Source organism: Peromyscus eremicus, chromosome 4 (assembly GCF_949786415.1).
Source record: "Peromyscus eremicus chromosome 4, PerEre_H2_v1, whole genome shotgun sequence".
Lineage (NCBI taxonomy): Eukaryota > Metazoa > Chordata > Mammalia > Rodentia > Cricetidae > Peromyscus > Peromyscus eremicus.
The window spans coordinates 69,766,495-69,788,885 of NC_081419.1; the positions used below are offsets into that span (position 1 = coordinate 69,766,495).

The following is a 22,391-nucleotide window of genomic DNA, read 5'->3' on the forward strand; positions in this document are numbered from 1 at the left end:
AGTCACTTCTTCCTTTTACAGCCCTGCCCCAGACAGGGCTACAGATACGTGTTCATGTGTGTGGAGGTGTGTGTGGGGGGGTATATGTTCCAGAATAAGGGTGCCTGTGTCTGTGTCTGTCTGTGCATCGTCTGTGTGTCTGCCGTCCGTGTGTCTGCCGTCCGTGTGTCTGCCGTCCGTGTGTCTGTCGTCCGTGTGTGTTTCCACATGTGCACAGAACTCAAAGTCAGAACAGGACTTCGAGAATCTTCCTGTAAGTGTTTCAACCTTGCACTGAAATGGAATTTCTTGCCATTTCAGCCAGACTCAATTGCTAGTGAGATATTATGGTCCGCCTGTCTGTGCCTCACCACCCAGTGCTAAGGATATGGGTACTAAAAGCCATGGCTAGGTTTTTACATGGGATGCTGGGGATTTGAACTTAGGTCCTCATGCTTACAGAGCAAAGTACTCTTATCTCAGCTACCACCCCAGATCTCTCCCAGACAGTATTCTTCACTTTTCAGCTTACCAAAGAACTTAGGGGGGAAAAATCATCTCCAAAAAGGAATGTGAACCAGAAATAAAGAATTGGAGAGAATAGAGAGTGATATTTATTAAATGCTGAATACAAAACAAAGCCGTCTAAAAAGGAATCCAGGGAATTCCCTTTACCCTCCAGGGCTCTTTAGGCCCTCCCACTCCCATCACCTTAAAAACATTTTTGCATATAAAATAGCTAGCAAAGACTAAAAGAAACAAGCCTTCTAAAATGGCAGACACTAGCTTAGGGGGCTTGATGAGTGAGGTCAAACAGTACAGCTGCACCAATTACTCCTCCAGCCTTCTGGGCAAGAGGCTAATACCAGGGGCCCCTGAGTATGGACTGCAAGATGGCTGGAGCCACTGGCTGGAGGCCCACAGCCCACATCTCAATTGTCTGCTCCCGTTGTTTCAACGTCTATCTTTTTTGTATTCCTTGAGCACGTGGGAGAACTGATCTATGGCTAGAAGTTCCAAACGGGAGGGGGGGGAAGAGGGGGGGAGGGGGGAGGAGGGGGAGAGGGGGGAGGGGAGAGTACGGGGAGTGGGGGGGAGAGGGGGGAGTGAGGGGGAGTGGGGGGAGTGAGGGGGGAGTGAGGGGGGAGTGGGGGGGAGTGGGGGGGAGTGGGGGGGAGTGAGAGGGGGAGTGAGGGGGGAGTGAGGGGGGAGTGAGGGGGGAGTGAGGGGGGAGTGAGGCGGGGAGTGAGGGGGGAGTGAGGGGGAGTGGGGGGGAGTGAGAGGGGGAGTGAGGGGAGAGTGAGGGGGGAGTGAGGGGGGGAGTGAGGGGGGAGTGAGGGGGGGAGTGAGGGGGGGAGTGAGGGGGGGAGTGAGAGGAGGAGAAGGGGGGAGAGGGGGGGAGGGGTTGATCCAGACATAGAGACCACAGCCACCCGTGATAAAAGGGATCTTCAGCCTCTCCAGCCTCTTAAAAGGGATCTTCAGCCTCTCCAGCCTCTTAGTGACATAGACGTAAGCCTTCCGGAGCCGACTGTGGTTCATAGGCAGGTCGATCCAGTCTATCCATTCTGGATGGGTAGAGAAAGAGCATCACAGATCTTACAGCAGACATCTGCTGGGTAGAGGGTTCTTCCCAAATATACCTTAGCTGGGCTTCATGTGAGCCAGGAGCCATTTCTATGCAAGACTGACTCTGTTGTGTCTGAACTGATAATATCCACACAATTCCACACATAGGACTCTGGAGGGAACAATGAGCATCTTAATGGTCCACTGGAATGTTCCCTTTGAGTAGATACTAGAGGACTGTAACCAAGGCATCCCACAAGGGGGACTGATGCCACTGTCACCTGAGTGACAAGGTTTCCGCTTCTGCTCTTGAACCCCACATATTGTATTGGACTTGGAGGAACCCAGCCGTTCTCTGGGATGCTTTTAGCCCCAGTGTTTTCAGAACTGACAGAAGAAAAGTGACCTGAAGAGGTTATAGAAAACCTTTACGTCTACATTGTTGTTATTTTTTTTAAGTTTTCATTATGCCAGGTGGTGCATGCCTTTAGTCCCAGCACTTGGGAGGCAGAGGCAGGCGAAACTGAGTTCAAGGCTAGCCTGTCTACATGGTGAGTTCCAGGCCAAGGCTACATATTGAGACCCCCGTCTCAAAGGGGAAAAGCAAGATTGACTGGCTGATGCCTGAGTTCTTATTTTCAGGTCTTAGGGAGCCATTCACAAGTGGTGCTTTTCTAAGCAGAACAAAAACTACTAGACTTTAAGAGTCAAATCCCAGCCTGGTTTAGAACAGGTTCTCCATCTTCCAGCCATGCCCATGCGCTCACTATCTGAGCTGTATTCTGCCTTCCTCCAAACCTCACATCTCCTCAGTTTAACTTCAGACAGTGAACAGATCCTCAAGTGTATCAAGTTAATGGTAGAGACCCTAGAAAACCCAGCAATCTCCATGGCCAGGAAGTCCAGTCAAGAGGTGCTGCTCATTACCTTTGTCCTGGAGCAGCTGGCACAGCTTGTACTGTGTAATGCCAGCGATACCGTGGAGGTAGCCAAAAGCTCTCATGGCAGAGGCTACCTCCTTGTTGTGTGTATAGAGAACACCAAAGCGGAAGCCAGCCATGCCAAAATCCTGGAAGAAGAGAAGTTGGAAAAGGAACATCTAATTTTTCCTGCCTTCTGTTCCTGGCTTCCCTTCCTTCCAGACTCAAAGACAGGTGGCTGGGACTTACCTTACTGGTGCCCCAGATCATATGGGTCTTGTTAGGGTCAGGCAAGCTGGAAAAGGAATTAAAAAAAAAAAAAATCAAGGTTAGGGGGAAATGGTTGAAGGATGCATAAATGACCTCTGATAGAAAGAAGAAAGTGGACTTTAGGTTCTTCCTAGACAGGGTCTAAGGTGCCCAGTTCCAAGAGATGGGTGGTAGCTAAGCTAGGAAGGCAACATAAGGTCTCCCTGAAAAGCCCACACAGAGCAGTACTCAACACCCACTGAAGTCCAGAACCCTCAGCCTGACTGTGGCTCTGCTCCATCTGGTCCGAAACCACCTCCCTGGCAGCCACCCTTCAGGTATCAGCTGCCCATGGTCTCTAGAACATCCTCACTTCTCTCTCACTGCCCTGCCTCTGGTGAGTCTGTTCCTTCTAGCCAGTACGCCTATGTCTTGCTTTGATGAAATCCTATCCCTAGGGTCAAATCCCACCCTCTCCCCCAAATTTAAGTGGGGCATGATGGGACATATATGTATTCCCAGCACTCGGGGGGCGGGGTGGGGGTGGGGGTGGGCAGTGGAGACAGCAGAATTAAAGACTTTGAGGCCTGGTTGGGTTACACAGCAAGATGCTGTGTGGAGAAGAAGTACCTGCTCTGACCATCTCGGGCCTTTCCCTGATACATATGTACATACGCATGTGTGTGTGCGCGCGCACGTGTGCACATGCGCCCATGTGCATGCACACAGGTGTGAAAACCACAGGTTAAAACTGGGTGTCTTCCTAGATCACTTTCTACCTCCCCCACCACAGACAAGGTCTCTTACTGAGTCTGAAGCTCCCCAAGTCAACCAGGCTGTCTGGCCAGTGAGCTCCAGATCTGCCTCTTAGCCCCTCACCCACCTCTAAGATCACAGATGCACGTTGCCACGCTAGACTTTTACATAGGTCCTGAGGATTCAAACTCAGATCCTCATGCTTGCACGCCAGGCACTTTACTGACTGACCCACCGCCCCTCGACCTTGCTGCCTTGCTCTAGCATTCACTCATACCCAGAATGGCATTTGGAGTCAGTACTCGGGAGGGCAGAGGACACTTGGTTTATATACACAACCCTCATTGGCACTTGCCTCATTCCCCAGTACATGGCCAGGCAAGTTCCTACTTCATGAATTCACCTTACAAAGCAGGAACCTCATGACTCTTGCTCCCACACAACTGGGGACAAACTTACTGTTTCATATTCAGAACACTGCGAAATCTGACGGCTATATCAAACACAGACAGCATGTAAATCTTGTCTACGATCACATGTAGTTTGTGACTGTAGTTGCGTGAGAGAAAAAAATAGATCTAGTTTCTATCTGCAAATCTTTAAGATTACATTTATTTTGTACATGTGTGTACATGTGCTTCATGGGTGGAGGACAGAGAAGCACTTGTTGGAATCAGTCTTGCCCCCCCCCCCCATCATGTATGTCCTAAGGATCAAACTCAGTTTATCAGGCTTGGTGGCAGGTACCATTACCCATTGAGCCGTCTGGTCAGCTCTGTTTTGCTTTGTGGTTTTGGGGTTTGTTTTTTCAAGACAGGGTTTCTCTATAACAGCTCTGGCTATTTGGGGACTCGATTTGTAGACCAGGTTGGCCTCGAACTCAGAGATCTGCCTGCCTCTGCCTCCCGAGTGCTGGGATTAAAGGCATGTGCCACCACCATGCCCGGCTCTCTGTAATCTTAACTCACTCTCCTTCCTGTTTTGAATACAGATCATATACTCCTATTATTCCAGTAGCTTACTCTACTTCCCAAGGGGCATTATAATGTACAAAGAGGTGGCACACAAGGTGTCTCTTGCTGGTGGTACAGAGAGGGAACAGGACCTATGAGATATCACACCTAACCCTTTAAATATCAAACAGAGGATGGGAGGAGAGGAAAAGCTATCCAGATGTTTATATCAGTGACAGCAGCTGCCACCCAGGGTCTAAACTATAGTCACAGCACCAAGTGGGCTTTGAGCATACTCACATCTTCAGTTTTTAAAAACCCTCTGACACAATACCATCACCCCCAATTCACGGATGGAGGTTAAGGTTCTAAGATGGGAAGCCAGTTGCTTCAACTTAGTAGGGTCCCAGAGCTCAGGTGACGTGATGGTTAAGACCAACTGAACTTCACAGGAATCACCAGCCTCTGGACTCACTTGTGAGGGATTACCCCATTTAGGTTAACTGAGGTAGGAAGACCCACCCTAAAGTGGGTAGTCCCATTTTCTGGTCTTGAATCCTGAACTACGGGGTTGGGGTGAGAGGTGGAGACACCAGCCAAGCAGAACCACCCTTGCTCTCTGTATCCCACAGATCCCAACACGACCAGCTGCTAGAACCTCCTACCACCGTGACTTCCTTGACATGATGAGCTGTACCCATGGTGGAACCTTGAGGCCAAATAATCCTTCCTTCCTTTTTACATTTTATGACGGCAGCAGGAAACAGCTAAGGCTGCTGGAATTTGCACTCAGCTCTACTGAGTTCTCGGCTCCTGCATCAGGTTTATCTGTCCTAGCAGGAGCACTGCAGGACTCCGGAGGCAACTGTTGCTGTGATGTTCTTAGCAGTGAGCTGTGAAAGTTCTAAGGTAACCTGTCTTTCAGCATCTGTCGTTTTTGGTACCGCAGTCCAGGTGGTTTGGAAACAGATACTGGGGTGGGTAAAGTGCTTCTGCTGTGGTGTGAGTGGAAAAGCAACACTCTAATGACTAGGTAAATGTCTGTATGGGGAAAGGCTGGAAAGGAAATAGGAAAACGGAAATGGTGAACACGGGGCTCCTTTCTCCTTCATTTAGTAGTCTTTCTGGAACCATGCAAAGCGTATTACAGAATGAGTAATCTAGGGTAAGTTACTTCTGCTTCTCATTTCTTGCCTACAAGTGATAGGGTGGAACACATACTTCTTGGCAAAGGCCAGGTAATCTTTCATCATCAGTTGGTTGTAGAAATCACCCAGAGGATTCTGGGGGTTGAGTAGCATAAGGCCTTTGACCTCTTTTGCCTGAGAAGAAACGCAAACACAAGAGTGAATACAAGTTCTTTACATCTACTCCAAATTCTACCAAGCATCCTTTATGGCTTGGGAGATCTAAGATAGGACACCTGATAAAGCCTATGTAGGATCTCATTCATGGATGTAATGTCATGCTGCTGGCAAAGGGGGAAAGAAAGTGTTCTGGAAGTTTCCATAGGTAGGACTTACTGCTACAGTGAAGTCAGGTACTTAGAATTACTTGCTGTCTTTCCCTCTAGAGAAAGCCCCCCGACATCTTGTATCTAAGTCTTACTACTCAGAATGTTTAGAGCCAACAGTTGCTACCCTGAAATTCAGGCTCCCCTGACCTTACCTTCATCTTAGCCTGAGTCAGGGTAAGTTCCAGCTTATCCATGGTGAGTTTGAAAAAATACGAGTTGGCCTCGTTGACCTGGGAGACACATGCAGTTTAGAGAGGCTCATTCCTGAGCCCTAGTTTCTCAGCTCACAAGCCCCATACAGTCCTTGGCCTTCAAGTCAGGATGTTGGTCCACATGCCTTCTTCACCCTGATATCACCCCACTCCCACCATCACTTAGAGAATAAGGCCCCTCTGTCTTCTCAGGGCCCCTAGAACAGTCCTTTGCCAAATGGGCTGAACAGGGAAGGGGCCCGTTCTGACCTAGCTTTTCAAGTGGACAGAAATAAGCTCAACTTTCGAATAAAGGTAGGAGCTAAAGGTGAAGGTACTGTAGTACAGTGTAGGGACCAGAAAGGCATCTAGGAGTACAAGGAGACAAAGCTGTCTGGTGGTCAAGATGAGCAGCGAGGCTCCCAATACAAGAGCCCAGGGTAGCAATACCTTCTTTCCTTGCGCTCAAGCATCATAAAAAAAAAAATAAAAAAAAAAAAAAAAAAAGATCCATTGTTTTTTATACACATTGTTTGGGGACCAAACTTTAGTTTCCTTTTGCAAGCACACTGAAGGAGGCTAAGAGGGATGATTGCAATGAACAGCTCAAAGTCCAAGATGTGAATCAAGCATGGTACTTCCCATTACAAAAGTCTTTACATTGAGGGGCCAGTGTTTGTGTGGGTACATGTGCACTTGTGTGCATGCACACGTGAGGATCAGAGATCAACCCCGAGCCCTTCCTCTGGAACAACACACCTTGTTGATTAAGATAGTGTCTCTCCATTGACCTAGAGCTAGGCTGGTGGGCAAGCAGTCTTTAGGGACCTGCTTGTCTCAGCGTCCACAGCCTTGGAATTATAAGCATGTGCCACCCCGCACAGCTTTATGTGGGTTCCAGGTATCAAACTCAGGTCCTTGTGCATGAGTGACAAGCACTTTCCTGACTAAGCAGCTGTCCTCACCAGCAAACTGAAAAAAAAAAAAAAAAGGTCTGTCTGTGCCAGGCCAAAGGCCATGTACAAGAAAGTTTCCTACCACTGGACCTGGTGGGTTTTATTTCCTTTCCATTTTCTTGGCCTCATGAATCTTTTCATCTAGATCACCTCTTTGAGAACTGTCACATGTTTCTTCAATATTAAATTAAGACTCTAACCCCCTTGATTGCCCAGATATGATGCAAAGATATCTTTGGCAGGACAGAATGGCCTGCCTTGTAGAAAAGACCTCAAGTCAACACGATCTTCTTCTCTGTCAAAGCCCAGTGCCTAGGTATCCCTGCCTACATACCAGAAAGGGCAAGCAGAGCCTGCTTACTTACCACCTGGGTTACACAGAACCATGGCCAGCGAAGACAAGACTGAGCTGCAGTCATTTAGAACCACCACCTAAGGACAAGGTCCAAGAGGCAGAAGTCAAAATCAGTACATGTATAAGAAGATGGTCTATACACCATCTCCCTCTCCTCCCAAAGGGCAGGTCCCAGGGCCCTCCTTGAGCTGAAATTCCCCAGGGTCCTTCTTAACTGGACTTCCCTCAGGGACTTCCTTTAGCTGGCTTTTACTGTGCCCTGCCACTCTGAGGGCTCTTTGTATTCTGTAGATAATTCAGAGGAAACCCAAGAGCACAGCCTTCCACTATACTGCCTCACATTTTCTGGATCAAGGGGTGTAGGTGCCTTGCAGTAGTAGGTCAAGAAGCTGGCCAGCTCTTTCCAAAGGCTGTAGACAGACCCAAAGAGACTCTATAGTTTCCAGGTGCCCTTCCTCATTCAGAATCTAGAGGACACTTTTTAAAGGACACAGTATCCAGCCTTATAGAGATGTTTGTTATCCAGGCCAACTTCATCTTACAGGGCTACAGACTAAAGATGTCACCTTTCCAGGGTCACACATACTGAGAGGTGGGAGAAACCAGGCTTGAATTATAGGTGGATACTATTTCTGCCAGATTAGGCTGCCTCCAGATGATTTTGTTCTTAAGCAAATCCAACCTTTTGGAGTCAAATGCAATATTGTCATCTATACAGTTCATATTCAAGAACCATGGGATCGAGTTTTTTAAAAAACCAGCCAATAGTTTTCAGTGTTTTAAGTTTTAATGATGTTGTGTAAGGCTGCATTCATAACTATTGTGCCTCAAGCTGGACGTGCTTGCTAGATATTTCCTGGAATTATTAGCCAAAGATATAGGAAGGTAGTCAATCTTAAATATGGTGCATTTGGGAGAAGGGGATTTGGCTCAAGGGTGCTTGCCTTCAGATGCTTGCCTAGAATGCATGCATGGAACCCTGGGTTCCATCCTCAGCACCATAATAAAATCGAGCATGATGGTACACACTTATAATCCCCACACCCAGGACGTGAAGGTAGGAGGATCAGATTCAAGGTCATCCTCAGGTGTATAGAGAGTTGGAGGCCAGCCTGTGCTATACCAAGATTCTTCAATGATTTTATATATATCTCCAATATGTTGGAAAGAGAGATATTGGAGGGGGGGGGGAGAGAGAGAGAGAGAGAGAGATTGGAGAGAGAGAGAGAGATTGGAGAGAGAGAGAGATTGGAGAGAGAGAGAGATTGGAGAGAGAGAGAGATTGGAGAGAGAGAGAGAGATTGGAGAGAGAGAGAGAGATTGGAGAGAGAGAGAGATTGGAGAGAGAGAGAGATTGGAGAGAGAGAGAGATTGGAGAGAGAGAGAGAGATTGGAGAGAGAGAGAGAGATTGGAGAGAGAGAGAGATTGGAGAGAGAGAGATTGGAGAGAGAGAGATTAGAGAGAGAGAGAGATTAGAGAGAGAGAGAGATTAGAGAGAGAGATTAGAGAGAGAGAGATTAGAGAGAGAGATTAGAGAGAGAGATTAGAGAGAGAGATTGGAGAGAGAGAGAGAGAGATTGGAGAGAGAGAGAGAGAGATTGGAGAGAGATTGGAGAGAGAGAGAGAAGAGAGAGAGAGAAAGATGAGAGAGAGAGAGAGAGAGAGAGAGAGAGAGAGAGAGAGAGAGAGAGAGATTGGAGGCGGAGACCGAGACAGAGATTGGAGGCGGAGACCGAGACAGAGATTGGAGGCGGAGACCGAGACAGAGATTGGAGGCGGAGACCGAGACAGAGATTGGAGGCGGAGACCGAGACAGAGATTGGAGGCGGAGACCGAGACAGAGATTGGAGGCGGAGACCGAGACAGAGATTGGAGGCGGAGACCGAGATTCGAGAGACCGAGCGAGATTCGAGAGACAGAGATTCGAGAGACAGAGATTCGAGAGACAGACAGAGATTCGAGATATATATATATATATATATATATATATATATATATATATATATATATATATATATATATATATATATATATATGTAATCTTCAGTGGATGATGAGAGGTGCCTGTGCACCGAGAGACCCTAGTTCAGAAAGTCACTTACAAGGGCTGTCCTTGTCAGTCGGGGTACTGTAGCAGGGCCTCATCAATGAGGTTCATGTCAGGATGACACAACTGTTGACAAACAGATACGAAGACAGAAGTCCAGGGAGGCCAAGTGGGGCCTTATTTCATTCCTACTTCATACACAAATCTCTGCCCTGAAGTTACATGTCTTCCAGAAGGGCAGTGAAGATACATGCTGTGTGGTCCTTCATGAAGGGAGGCTAGCCTTGTCATATAGATACATACAAGTTTGAATGGCAAGTATTTGATAGCCTCTTTAACCCAAAGCTCTTTGGGCAGGCTGCTCACTGCATACCTGCCTGACAAGGACCCTGGACAGTCAGACAGGCAGGAGCTTAGATGTATTGTTCTAGAAGCAGTGTCTTTGCTCTCCCCAAAATATGTTTTCCCCCTGGACCTTCCACAAGCCAAGGAATAGATGGGAGAACTGGGCCCAGAGGGGTCAAGTCTCAGCAAAGCCTAAACCATGGCTTACCCTGTCTGTTATCAGGTCAACACAAGGCTTGTTCTCGCTGGTACCAAGGTTGATATAGCCCTGGAAGTAGAAGGATTCTGGGTCAGGCCTCATGCTCCATCCTAGATGGAGTCTTTTGGGCTTGCCAAGAAATTGCTATTGCAGATTAGTTCAAGGGAAGATATCAGTGTGTCACAAGGCAGTTGAATCAGCGTCGAGCAATAGTCAAGTGTCAGAAAACTTCACAAGAACCTACAGTTGTACAGCTATCAAGTCCCGTCCCCAGTCCAACAGACAAATCAGGAGAGTTAGATTGTTCTCTGTGTACCAGCCCCGGAATTCCTCAATGGCAGGTGTTAAGACTCATTGTTTCCTGGGAGCTGCCCTATGTCTTGAGAAAAAAACATTGCATTTTATCAAAAGAATGGATAGGAGAAAAGTTGAAAATCTACCAGACAGATGACCTGGGTGGCAAGCACAACCTCTCCTGCCATACCCAGAGCCTGGAGCCTTATCAGCCACAAGCCCGGCCTGCACCCATCTCTCCTATCACACGGAAGGACCCTCCAAAGTCACTGGAGGAGATGCAGCCCTCACCATATTAGCAGAGGTATCGGATTCAGTCCCTAGAAAAGGAGATGGCCACTGGCTGGCGGTACAAAGTGTAGACAGGGAACAGAAAGAGAAGATATAAATGGAGAGCTGCTGTCAATCTCCTTGGCTGAAACCCTTTTGGTGGCCGCTTGCTGCCCTCAAGGAACATTTGAACACCTGTCCACCTGTGCCCATACATCTAACCACAGTTCTCGTTGTCTCTATTCTAGCACATGGGCCTTCCTTCTGATCCACGCCAAGCTCTTTCCACCTTCTAGCTTTCTCACCACTCCAGGAGGACCACAGGCATCATATGGACTGTCTGGTTCAGAATCACCTGAGAAGGACATCCCTTCTATGCTCTTGGAAATAGTATAAACACTTATTTCTCTCATGGCTGCCTACACCTGTCACTGTTTCGTTTCATAAAGGCAGACTCATATACCAGTGTGAGTACAGTGACTGGCAGCTAGTATATAAACGCTGAAATTAAAGGAAAGGTGGTAGGGATGAAGGGACTCAGGACCCCACAGTTCTCTAGTTTCTGGGGCATTATCAGCTTATGTCTTTGACTACATCATTATTCTAAGACAACAGTGTCAGTGCGTCATAAAGAGAGGCAAGCATACAGTACTTGGCACAGGACTCACTAAATTCGAGGGATTGGGCCTCTCAAGGATGTCCACATCTTGCCAAAGGGTTTTCATCTCTGTGGTATTTGTCTCTTTGATAGTCCTCATAGCTCTGGAAGGTGGCATGGTAAAAATCACAGATGCCAGTACCGCGTGTGGACAGGACACGGCTGACTGACAGGGCCTGCTGCCCAGCTTTGACATCACATCTAGAGTCTGAACAAGGGAGAGGTTCTTTGAACTTCAGGTTCTTTGCAGCCTCAGACCATATGAGGTTGAGCATCTGGGACAGTAACCCATCCTCTTTTCCCAATTCCGGGAGGCTTGTGTGCCTCGCTGGTCTTCTGGTGAGAGGCTCTGCACCTGCTGGCTAGTCAGCTGCGAGAAATGGTCTATCAGAATCTGCTGCAACTTCAACATGTTCCCCTGAAGCTTTTTGAAGATCTTGTTCCTGGAGGACTTCTTCTCCAGCTGACCCTGGTGTTAGGGGCGGGTGTCTTGCCAGTGACTCTGACTCTGGGTACTTGTATGGGCCTTGGCAGCATGGCTGGAACCTACAGAGAAAAATTGAGCACAGAAAACAAGACAGCCTTCCCCGGGGTTCCTGGCATGGTTGGGGACAGAACTGATCCTCAGGGTCATCACTGGCTTCTCCCACCTCTGTGTTCTGGGCTTCGGCTCTAAATAGCTCAGAAAGTTCAGGCGCATGTGTAAGTATCCCAGGCTCAGCTGCTGGAGCATCCTACTCAGATGCCATTAGAATGTGTCCTGAGCAAGCGCAGTAAGGCCCTCTAGGAGAAAATGGGGAAGTTGGCCTTTTCTATATTCTTCTTGTGCTCCAACCAGTGCCTGCTCCACCTGGTTCTAAATGGGAGGAAAGGGGGTTTTGTGTCCATCCCAGCACCAAGTAAATCATCCTACTGAAACGGGCCAGTGCATGATTGCCTCAGGGTCCAATCTGGCCTCTCGCCTGTCTTTGTAGGGAACAGGTAATCGGAGACTGGGAAGACGGCTCAGCTGCTAAAGTGCCTGCTGCACTAATATGAAGACCTGAGTTCGGTCCCCACACATGTTACAAAAGCTGGTTGTGGCAGCATGTACCTGGCATCCCAGCACCGGGGAGGCAGAGCCAAGAGGATCGCTACAGCTTGCTGGCCCACAAGATCAGCGACATCTAGACTCCTGCCTTCACATGGGCATCCATGTGTGCATGCACATGAACAGACCTGCACACAGACAAAGGTCAATTTTTTGAAGTGAAAAAGCACTTCATTGGAACGCAGCCAGGTTGGTTTTGTTTAGTTATGGATTCACTGTGATGGCTTTTGCAAATGGCAGAGTCAAATAGTTGTGATGGAGGCCATATGGCCCTTGGAGCATCAACTAGTTATTTAAATGATTTTTAAAAAAGAGTTGTTTATTTGTTTATTTGTTTATTTGTTTATTTATTTATTTATTTATTTATTTATTTATTTATTTATTTATTATGCAGTATTCTGTCTGCATGTATCCTTGCAGGCCAGACGAGGGCACCAGATCTCATTACGGGTGGTTGTGAGCCACCATGTGGTTGCTGGAGATTGAACTCAGGACTTCCGGCAGAGCAGCCAGTGCTCTTAACTGCTGAGCCATCTCTCCAGCCCCTTAAATGATTTTTAAAGTATTGTATGTCTTTATATGTGAGTGGGTGTTTTGCCTGAACATGTGTATAGTACCACATGCATGCAGTGCCCAGGGAGGCCAGAAGAGGGCCTGGACTTCGTTTTGATGAGTGTTGGGGTGAGAACCAAGAATCTTCATTTCTACCAAGCTCTCAGGACCATACTCAGTGAACATGTGACTAATGCTTCTGAAAACAGGTCAGAATACCGGAAATGACCAAGAAATACCTTCTTAAAGCCTCAAAGAACCAGCAAAATGAACTAAGCTGGCAGATTCCAGGGGGTGGAATGGCCTGTGGCTGTCAGCTGGCAGTCTTTAAGACCGTCTCCACACAAAAAATTAGGCTATGCCCCTTCCACCATATGCAGCTTTTTCCAAGCAATAATGACCCTACCCACACATGTATAAAAACCTTGATGCTTCTACACATGCACAGTATCAGCACTCCAAAGTACTAAGCACACTCTGCAACAGCCAGGGTGCTCACCGGCCAGCCAGTCTAGCCCATTCGGGTTCTGTAAGAGAGCTTATTTAAAACAATACGGGAGAGAGAGATCAAGGACACCCAGCATCATCAACCTCTACCTTCTGTGATCAAGGACACCCAGCATCATCAACCTCTACCTTCTGCACACACACAGAGTGTACCCACAAAGAAGTGCGTTCTCCTGGAAAACTGACTTTTATGAAGAAAGGGAATACAGGTTGAGGTCACTAGGGAATAGACAGTGGGAGCTCTACCAAGACTTTTTATATTAGAAACGCCTATTGTAAATGATGCTGTAGGACAAAGACATAGCGCCCCTACAGCCCAGCCCTAAACTGTTAGTATTGGGTTTATGAGTCTCCTCCTTCACATCCCTCTGTAGCTGAAGGTTTTCCTGTGCTCGCCCAGCACCAAGGACCCCACAGTTTGCTTATAAAATAATCACTCAGAAGCTTATAATAATTAAAACTGTTCAGCCATTAGCTCAGGCCTACCACTGACTAGTTCTTGCATTTAAACTAACCCATAATTCTTATTTATGTTTCGCCACATGGCTTGGTGCCTTTTCTCAGTTCTGCCTTCACATCTTGCTTCCTCTGTGTCTGGCTGGCGACTCCTGACTCAGCCTTCCTCTTCCCAGAATTCTCTTCTCTGCTTGTCCCGCCTATACTTCCTGCCTGGCTACTGGCCAATCAGCACTTTATTAACCAATCAGAGCAACACATTCACAGCATACAGAGCGATATCCACAGCACCCCTCAGCTATATTTTGGCTTCAATGTCCCTAGCCTGCCCTCACCTACCTTCCAATCTACCCTCCTCTCCCATGTTGGCTAAAATCAGTGTCAGGCTCAGACAAGTTGCTGCCAACAGGACAGCCCTCCTCCGTGAGTTCCAGGGCAGAGCAGTCCTGAGCAGAGGAAGTGGGAAAAAAAGGGGCCGTGGGAAGCCAGGCAGGAATCGGCTCAGTGCTAGTGTAGGGGCCTCCTAGGCTTCTCCTGGTCTCCCCTTTGAGTTGGTTCCGTAAGTCTCACTTTATAGATTAGAAGCCAGAGACTCAAAGGAGTGAATTGATGCTACCAGACCACACAAGTAGGATGCATTTGTCATGGAAGGTACCGGCTGTGTCAACCTGCCCCAGCACAGCTATGAATGTAACCCAACACAAGGCCAAAACTTGAAAGACTACAAGATAGCTGTTGCTTTTCTTCTGTAACTTGGTTGCCCAGTTCTCAAGCCCCAACTTTATAGATAACGTTGTGTTACAATGTTAGGTCGAAGCCAGCTGACCATAAACCCCATTGCCTTTTATGCTCCAGGGGTCTGTGGCCCAAAGTCCCTCCCCTCCCCACATACCAGAGCTCGCCTCACCCCACCAGCTCACCGGCTCTCCTTCCACTCATCTGGGTGCAGTCTGAAATCTTGACGCCTTCTGGAAGTGCCCTTGCTATTTGGGGACAGTCTGCTCCAGCTCCCTCTTCTCTCCCTTTTAATCATTCAAGAGGAATACGATCCATCTCTTCCCTTCTAGAAAACTCTTCCCAGGAGCTTCCTATTACTTAAAATGACCTTGGCATTATTACAGAGAACTAGCTCCGTGGAGTGTTAGGCTGAAGCAAATCTAAAGAGGATTGGCACCACCTGAAGTGTTGGCAAGCCGTGAGGACCACTGAAGGAGACTAGAGCCAGGGCCTGTGTGCACAGGCAAAACCCTGGGCGAATGGAGTGCTTACCAACTAATTGAGAATCACCAGAGCAAATGGGGCCTGTTCAAAACAGCAATGATCCTGTGGTTCCTCCCCATTTCTATGAAGGTCATAATGTGAGTGCAGGTTGACGTGGAGTATTGGTGAAATTATTAAGGCTACTCCACGTAGTTAAAAGGAGATTTATTTAATGGCGTAACTTACAAATTAAGGGATACGTAGGTCGCGGGGTCTGGGGAAGGTGTATCGCAGTCCAGCGGTGTTCTCTGGAGCTCTGCTTAGTCCACCTGCACCGTCCAGGGTCCAGGAACAGAGAGTGAGCGCTGGCCCGTCCAGATCTCGGGTCTCCAGGCGCCTCCCTTGGCCCTGCCTTGTAGGCGTGACAGTTGCCGAAGTCTCAATGGGGGTTGGAACTTCCAGATCAAAGCTGGAATGGCTACCCACTACAGTGGAGTTAACCAGGACAGGAGGACTGTACAATGAAGCCTGGGAGGGTGTCCAGGAACCTCAGGCACCATCCCCCAGGACCTAGGCCCTCCTGCTTGTGTGGCTTGGGCAAGCCTCCCCATTCTTCTGACAGAGGTCAGGAAATCTACCTCCCAGGTGATGTGGAGACGGAATAGGAGATACACGTGTGCTGACACCACAGGGCGATAGGGATATGAAAAGGCTTCTCAGCTGTGCCTGAGCTAGCCTTGACAGTCCAGGAACAGATGTGGACCCAGAGTAGCCTATCCTCCCAGAACACCCAGGTCCCTGTTCTCAAACTTTAAAATAAAGATGAGCCAGGTGTGGTGGCACACACATTTAATCCCAGCACTTGGGAAGCACAGGCAGGTGGATCCCCTTGAGTTTAAGTGCAGCCTGGTTTACACAGTGAGACCCCCATCTCAAAAACATTTATGTCGGCTACAGTGAGGGGCTCAGGACTCTGGGCTGCTACAGGCCCACCCTTCCTTCCACCACACAGCAGTTCTCCTGCTTCGTTCTGTCTTCCTTTTTTTTCAAAGTAGCATTACTTTCTACTTTCTACACTATAAACACCCCTGTGTGTAATTTCTTTGCAGCCCCCCTATCTGGAATAAGAACTGCACAAGGAGAGACACCTTCGATTGTCTCATTCATTGCTCTTAGCCTGAAGAAGATTGGCCTGGATGGTTGCTTCCTAAAGCGGTGCTGTAGGCCGTGCGTGCGTGTGTGCTTGCGTGTGTACGTGCATGCACTGGGAACTCTGTCTCTCTTTTTCCTCTCCACCAGCTCCCCCCACCCCAGTGTGATATGCTGCTTGGTCCTTGGCCCAATATTAACAGGGCCAAGCACCATGGACTGAAACCTCCAAAGCTATGCATGGAAATAAACCTTGTCTTTTTCCAAAGTTGATTGTCTCAAGGTTCATTCTGGTAACGGAAGCTAGTAATTGTGAGTAAATGGATGGGCGAGAGGGTAGGTGGATGAGCGGATGCCCTATGGCAATCATCTGAGGTCTGTGCTGTACGCTTCTCTGCTCTATGTTTCCAAGGCACAAGAGGATCTTGGTTATGTTTGTCTAACATTTGATTATTATATTATATCATATCATATTATATTGACTAATGAGTGAAGATGATAACTTTAAAATCAAACGATTGTATGGTCTTGATGAACGCTGACAGCACAAAGAAGAGTTTCTTAGAGAAAAATCCCTTGTGTACAAACTGCTGACTGGGAGCCTCCTCTTTTGGGCACCACCTCTAACCACCCAGACATAACCTGACTTTGCCAACAGGGGGCGCTAAATCCTTATTTTCCCGCTGCACGGAAAACTTAAGGCAGTCACTGTGCAGGCCCAGAAAGGCCAGGTGAAGTCCATAGCCGCCACCCTTCAGTCCCCAGGGCATAGTAGGTGACTGCAGAACGGCTGGGAACTAGAGGTGCTTAGGCCTACTGCCAGATGCCAGGCCCCGGCAGACCATGCCAACTACCGACTCCCTGCACCCCCTGGCGACTCAGAGTCTGCATTTTGAAGATGGGAGTTGGGATAGGGTGGGTGCCTTGGCTAGTGTCTCATATGCCTGGTGTGATTAGAAACCAGGCCATTAACCACTGTTCCCTCGTCTCACCAAGAATCCATGACCAGAGTGTGATGGGCCAGCTCAGGCCCTGGGTTTGAAGGTAAGGACAGCAGAGGCAGGCCACAGTGGCTGAGGAGGGCAGATTTCTTCTCCCAGTCGCCCCCACTCCCATCGTCCTCCAGAGAGGAACCTGGTGGGTCTGGAGATTAAGGCAGGGGCCAAAGCCTGCCAAGAACCACGACACACCTCAGAGAAAAGTTGTGATGATCAGAGGCCCAGAGAGAAGCAGCAAGGTCTCCCTGAAAGGACCTGGCTTGCCGGAGCTGTGGCTACAACCTGGAGTCTGTAATGGGGCTCTCTTTTCTGTCACAAGGCCAGAGGCTCACATAAAAGACTCCTCAACAGTTTAATAAAGAAAGGGTTCAATTTACAAGTAGCCACACTGGGCCCAGCAAGGTTCTTCAACCTCATCCCAGTTTACGCTACTTGCATTAGGTTGTGTGCAGGCCAGTCTGAAGTCAGGACCAGCACGGCCTCTTCCCAGATTCCTGGGTTGCAGAAACAGTCCCTGAAGAGTCCCCCTGGAGTGCGGCCTTGGGCTGTTTGAGATGATCTGGAGTGTGTGGCTGAAGAGCAGGGCCACAATGGCCTTGGCTTACCAGTCACTGCCACACAGCAGCTTCCCCAAACCACTCACCCTATGGGGCCTGTCCTTCAGAGTGGTCCCTTATTTCCAGAAAGTTCCTGCTGCCTGAACCCCCCGTCCATCCGCCAGGCTTCAACTGTCCCCCATGATTCCGAGCGACTTGGGTCTCAGCACTCAGACGTCACCACTTCAGTTGAAGACCCAGAGAAGGATTAACCCTCTACAATGCATGTTCATCCCCTTAGCCAATGGGGACCAAACATACAGTAGGTGCCAAGTCAATGCTTTTTTGTTTACTTGTCTAGTATTGGCATGGGAAGTCAGACCCAAAAAGCTGCTCTCTCTTTCCAGGGAACAATGACATCTGCCACTGCTGGACAGCAGCAGGAGCAAATCAGCCTTGTGCTGTTATTGATTCCCACTCATTCGGCAATTGTCAAACAGCCCATGGGCCACATGTACCTCAGGTCCGACCGAAAGCAAGAGAGGGTGCTATTACATGGGGAGCTAGACAAAGACCTTAGCAGGAACCTAAGGAGCAGCCTGCATGTGGGATAGTCTTCCAGGCAGGGCGGCAGCAGCTGCAGAGGCCCTGGGGTAGGAATGGCCCCAGGGCTGCTACTTGAGAAACGGGTTTCTTAATTAGCAAACCAAGTTAGGACTTTCTGCTTGTATTCTGAATGTGCTCAAAACAGCCCAGGTTTCCTGGACCTGCCTGTCATGAGTTACTCACTGCCCTGTGGGGTTGAGAGCAGGCAGCCTAGGGCCAGGTCGGGGGTGTTGGTTATGCACTGGTGCTCATGGTTATGCCAATGGACGCTGTAGGTCGCAGAAGAATCACAAGCCATAGTTACCTTTCTAGAGCTTTATTGGGAGAGAGAAGATGAGAGAGGACAGACGGAAAGAGAGAGAGCAGGAAAGAGAAAAAAAGGAACGTCCCGGTCTCAGGCTGGAGAATGCATTTACTACGAGGTTATCACCTGGGGTTCTGTGAACCACAGGGCTGTATTCTCAGCCATGGCCCTGCTGGAGTTACTGTGGAGGCCACACCTCACCCAGGCTTAATGCCCCAACCCCTGAGGTGGGCCCCTGTGGTAGAGAGATAGTGGATGGGTCTCAGTGGCCTCTCATCCCACCCTAACCTTTATCTTCACGTGCACGTGGTGTTAGAGAAGCCATGATTCCTCAGACATGCCAGAAGGCTGAGAATCATATTCCAATGCAAAATCAGTGGGTCCTCCACCAACACGTACAGGGGAGCCTCTGAGTGCTCCCTGGCCCTCCTCCCTCCTCTGCTCCCTGCCCACCTTCCTGTCTTTCCTCATTAGGCTGCTGAGAGATTTTGAGGGCAGCTCCAGCCTCCCTCCCAGCTCTTAGCGTGACCCAGCCTCCAATTCCTCTTCAGATATGAGTAAGTCTGGTCTGGCCAGAGCTCGGTTCTGCTGGGCCTCGAGCCTTCTTCCCTGGGCTCTCTCCATTTGCTTCCCCCAAGGTCTTCCTACCCTAGCTAGCAAATTCCCATCCCCCCATCTGAGGCTGGCACCCTGCTTGGGCACAGAGGTGTTTTATTTTCAATAGCTGCTATCTACTGGGCACCCATGTGTCAAAGCCAAGCCTCCTCCCAGGGAAGTCAAGTGACCCCCAATCCTTGGGGGTGCACTAGAGTGAGAAGCCAGGAGCAGTGGGAGACTGTGCCCTGGGTCCCTTGGGAGGGGAGGTGGGGGGGATGTCTGGTTAGGCAGACACTGAAACTGGGTCATTGTCTAGGCCCACTGGTCAGGGATTCTGGAGATGGTCTCTCTGTGGGGTGTGATATGGAGTGTTGAGCTCTGGCAGGTTATTGTCAAGACTTGTGTTCAGTTCTCAACTCAGACTTGTAGATATTGTGTGGCTCTGGGTAAGTCACTAGGCATCTCTGGACAGTATTTTTCTCCATTACAAAGGCAGGTCAGGAGGAGGGGCTGAGAGTGTAAAATGCCCCTCCCCCACCCCATAGCTCAAGCTTCCATTGTTTCTGTCTTTTCTCTTGGAGCCCTACTTAAGTGTAGGCTTGCCTGACCCCCAAGACTGCAGCTGTCACAGGGAGCATTCCGAAGGGAGCCCTGCTGACTGTTCTTGCTGTCACATCCCACCCCAGCTCTGTCTCCACAGAGAAGTCTCCACCTCCCCTCTCCCCCAAGGGGCCTCTTTCCGTGAAGGACTTGTGACTTTCCGTGGGACTTTCTCTCCCACCATGCCTGTGAATGCCTTCCCAGTGCTTTCCTGGTAAAATGTCTCCTCTTGGTGCCCAGAGACGCCTCCTCGGGCCATCGGCCTCTGTTGACCAGGATCCTCCCCAGACCTGACTCTGAAACTGCCTCCGCTTCTCCCTTCTTTCTGGGCCCATGTGTCCCCTGCTCCTTGCTCCAGCTTTTCAGAGCCAGAGGGAGGATGGACGGATGGACGGACAGATGGACAGACAGACGCACTCTTTCAATCCCCAGAGCCTGCTCATGAAGCACTTTCTGTTCAGCCTTGGGGAACTTACCAGTGTTACAGCCTCATCCCCATAGCCTGAAACCCCAACGGCCCGCAGTGAATAATGCTCGATTTGTGCCCTTGGGCACTGGCTTTGGACTTGGCCAAGGGACCTGCCATGGCCAAGGCAACATTAGTTAACACCACAGAAGCAGGAGTTGCACGGTACAGGGATGCCCTCCTGAATGTTGGCCCTTACTGGATGGAAGAAGCCTCAGCCTCGGTGAAATCTACAGGGTGTGAGAGCCCACGGGTGCGACAACCCATATGGCTCTCTACTGAGAGGGTAGAGGCATCTTGCAGATACTAGCCCTGGGGGAGTCCCTTTGGCCACCTCAGCATGAGTAATCCCGGCTCTACCCGAGGGAGTGGAAGCAGCAGCCAGCCCCCTCAGCCCGTAGAACTGTGTGGAATAATAAGCTGACGTGGTCTCAAGTTCAGGGCTGCTCTGCCACACAACTGTAGAAGCTCAAACAAGCTCCTCAGCCCAGACACAAGTGTCATTTTATCACCGCCATTTCCAGATGCCAAGGCTGAGGTTCAAGGAGCTGGAGCGCATTTCCCAAGGTTGCCCAGTGGGCCCGTGTGGTGGCTGTGGACTTCCTGCTAGAGAGAGGGTGATTGGTCGACAGCCCAGTTACTGTCCCAGGGTTCACTATCACTGCCCTACCACCAGCAGCCTCGGGTGGTGAACAGCAAGGCGTGACCCTCCCAGCTGGACTGAACCTGGGGTTGTGTATGAAGGTCCTCCTCACCTAGCTCAGGCTTCTCTCTTCTCTTCAGGGACCCCAGTCTAGGGACTCTCGCCACCCTGTCTGCTCCACTGCCTTCCTCCTCCGTGGGTGTTTCCTCCAATAAAGACATTGCATTTCTAACCCCATGGCGGGCGGACAGGCTGGGCCATGCCTGGGCTTCCCTTCAGATGTTTCTCCTCTCAGAAAGAACTGACATCTTCAGACATCACCTCATCCAGACCTCAGCCTAAGGCAGACGAAAAGGAAACCTCCCAGATGAAGAAAAAAAAAAGTCCCGGATCCCCCCCAACAGACATGAGGGGGTGAGGGGGTGCAGGGACTGCACAGGACAGCTGACTCTCAGGAACTGATGCCATCCAAGAGATCTGAGGAAGGAATGGCCGGTGACCAGACGGTGCACACACCATTCCACGGAATCCTCTACTGGAACCAAGGATTACAATCCCATGCTAAGGACATGAGTCTTCGTGAGGGGAAGCAGCTGGTCCTGTGTCATGGTTGTTATGGTTACTATGTGGCAGAGCTGAGACTTAACGTCTGAGGGAAATGGGCCAGTGGGTGCTCTACAAAGCAGGGGCGGAGACTCCTGCCCTTCATGGTGTTACACAGCACTGTCCCCTGAGCAAAGCAACGGCCATCTTCATAAAACCGGATGTGTCTGCTTGCAGGAGACACATTAGCACTGGCTAGTGGTCCTTTGTAGAAGGAGGTTGGGGTAGGGGTCATGGAGCTCCCACCTGAGTGTCCGGCCACCCCTCCCAACCACGTGCTTGCAGTTCTACCCTAATAGCACATGGCACTGGGCTAGAGGGCTGAGGAAGACGAACAGAAGGGTTCTCCATCTGCACAGCCATGGGGATGCCATCACCCATGCTGGGTGTAGACCCTCTAGTATGGCTGCTTTTCCCCACACTCCTGCCCCTTTGCCCATGCCAAACTCATTGGTTTCCCAGGGTGAACTTTGGTAGAATCAAACTCTAGTTTGTCACCGGGACCTTATGAGAAGGGTATATACATTGTTTATCCTCCCCCTCCCCCCCCCCCCATCTCCACACATGCACACAAGGAGAAAATTCTTGCAACACATTGTTCCTGGGAGACCTTGGGGACATTGCCTGGGTGGTCCCCCAGTCTCAATTTTGTCACATGTAAAATTGGGACCCTCGTTATGTCATCCTCCTAGGGGCCTTGTAAGTGTGAGTAAGGAGTCTCGAGAGGGCTGTTGAATCTCTGTTAGTTCTCTGTAACACGAATCCTAAAAAGTCTTATTAATAAAAAACCCGGAGTCAGACATTGGGGTGATAGCTGAGAGATTAG

The 22,391-nt window shown here is 49.5% G+C and overlaps 1 protein-coding gene across 1 annotated transcript; it reads right to left on the bottom strand.

The window, feature by feature from the left end:
* Positions 1–1,380: 1,380 nt before the first annotated feature.
* Positions 1,381–9,603, bottom strand: LOC131907819 (probable inactive 1-aminocyclopropane-1-carboxylate synthase-like protein 2; the record flags this gene model as incomplete). The annotated part of the gene is given in 10 exon segments (XM_059258904.1): positions 1,381–1,547; positions 2,476–2,617; positions 2,718–2,763; positions 3,933–4,022; positions 5,648–5,748; positions 6,095–6,172; positions 6,404–6,501; positions 7,455–7,521; positions 7,785–7,854; positions 9,548–9,603. Coding segments are annotated over 10 exon segments (915 nt in total), but the record flags the coding sequence as incomplete, so codon positions are not given.
* Between the last annotated feature and the right edge of the window lie 12,788 nt (positions 9,604–22,391).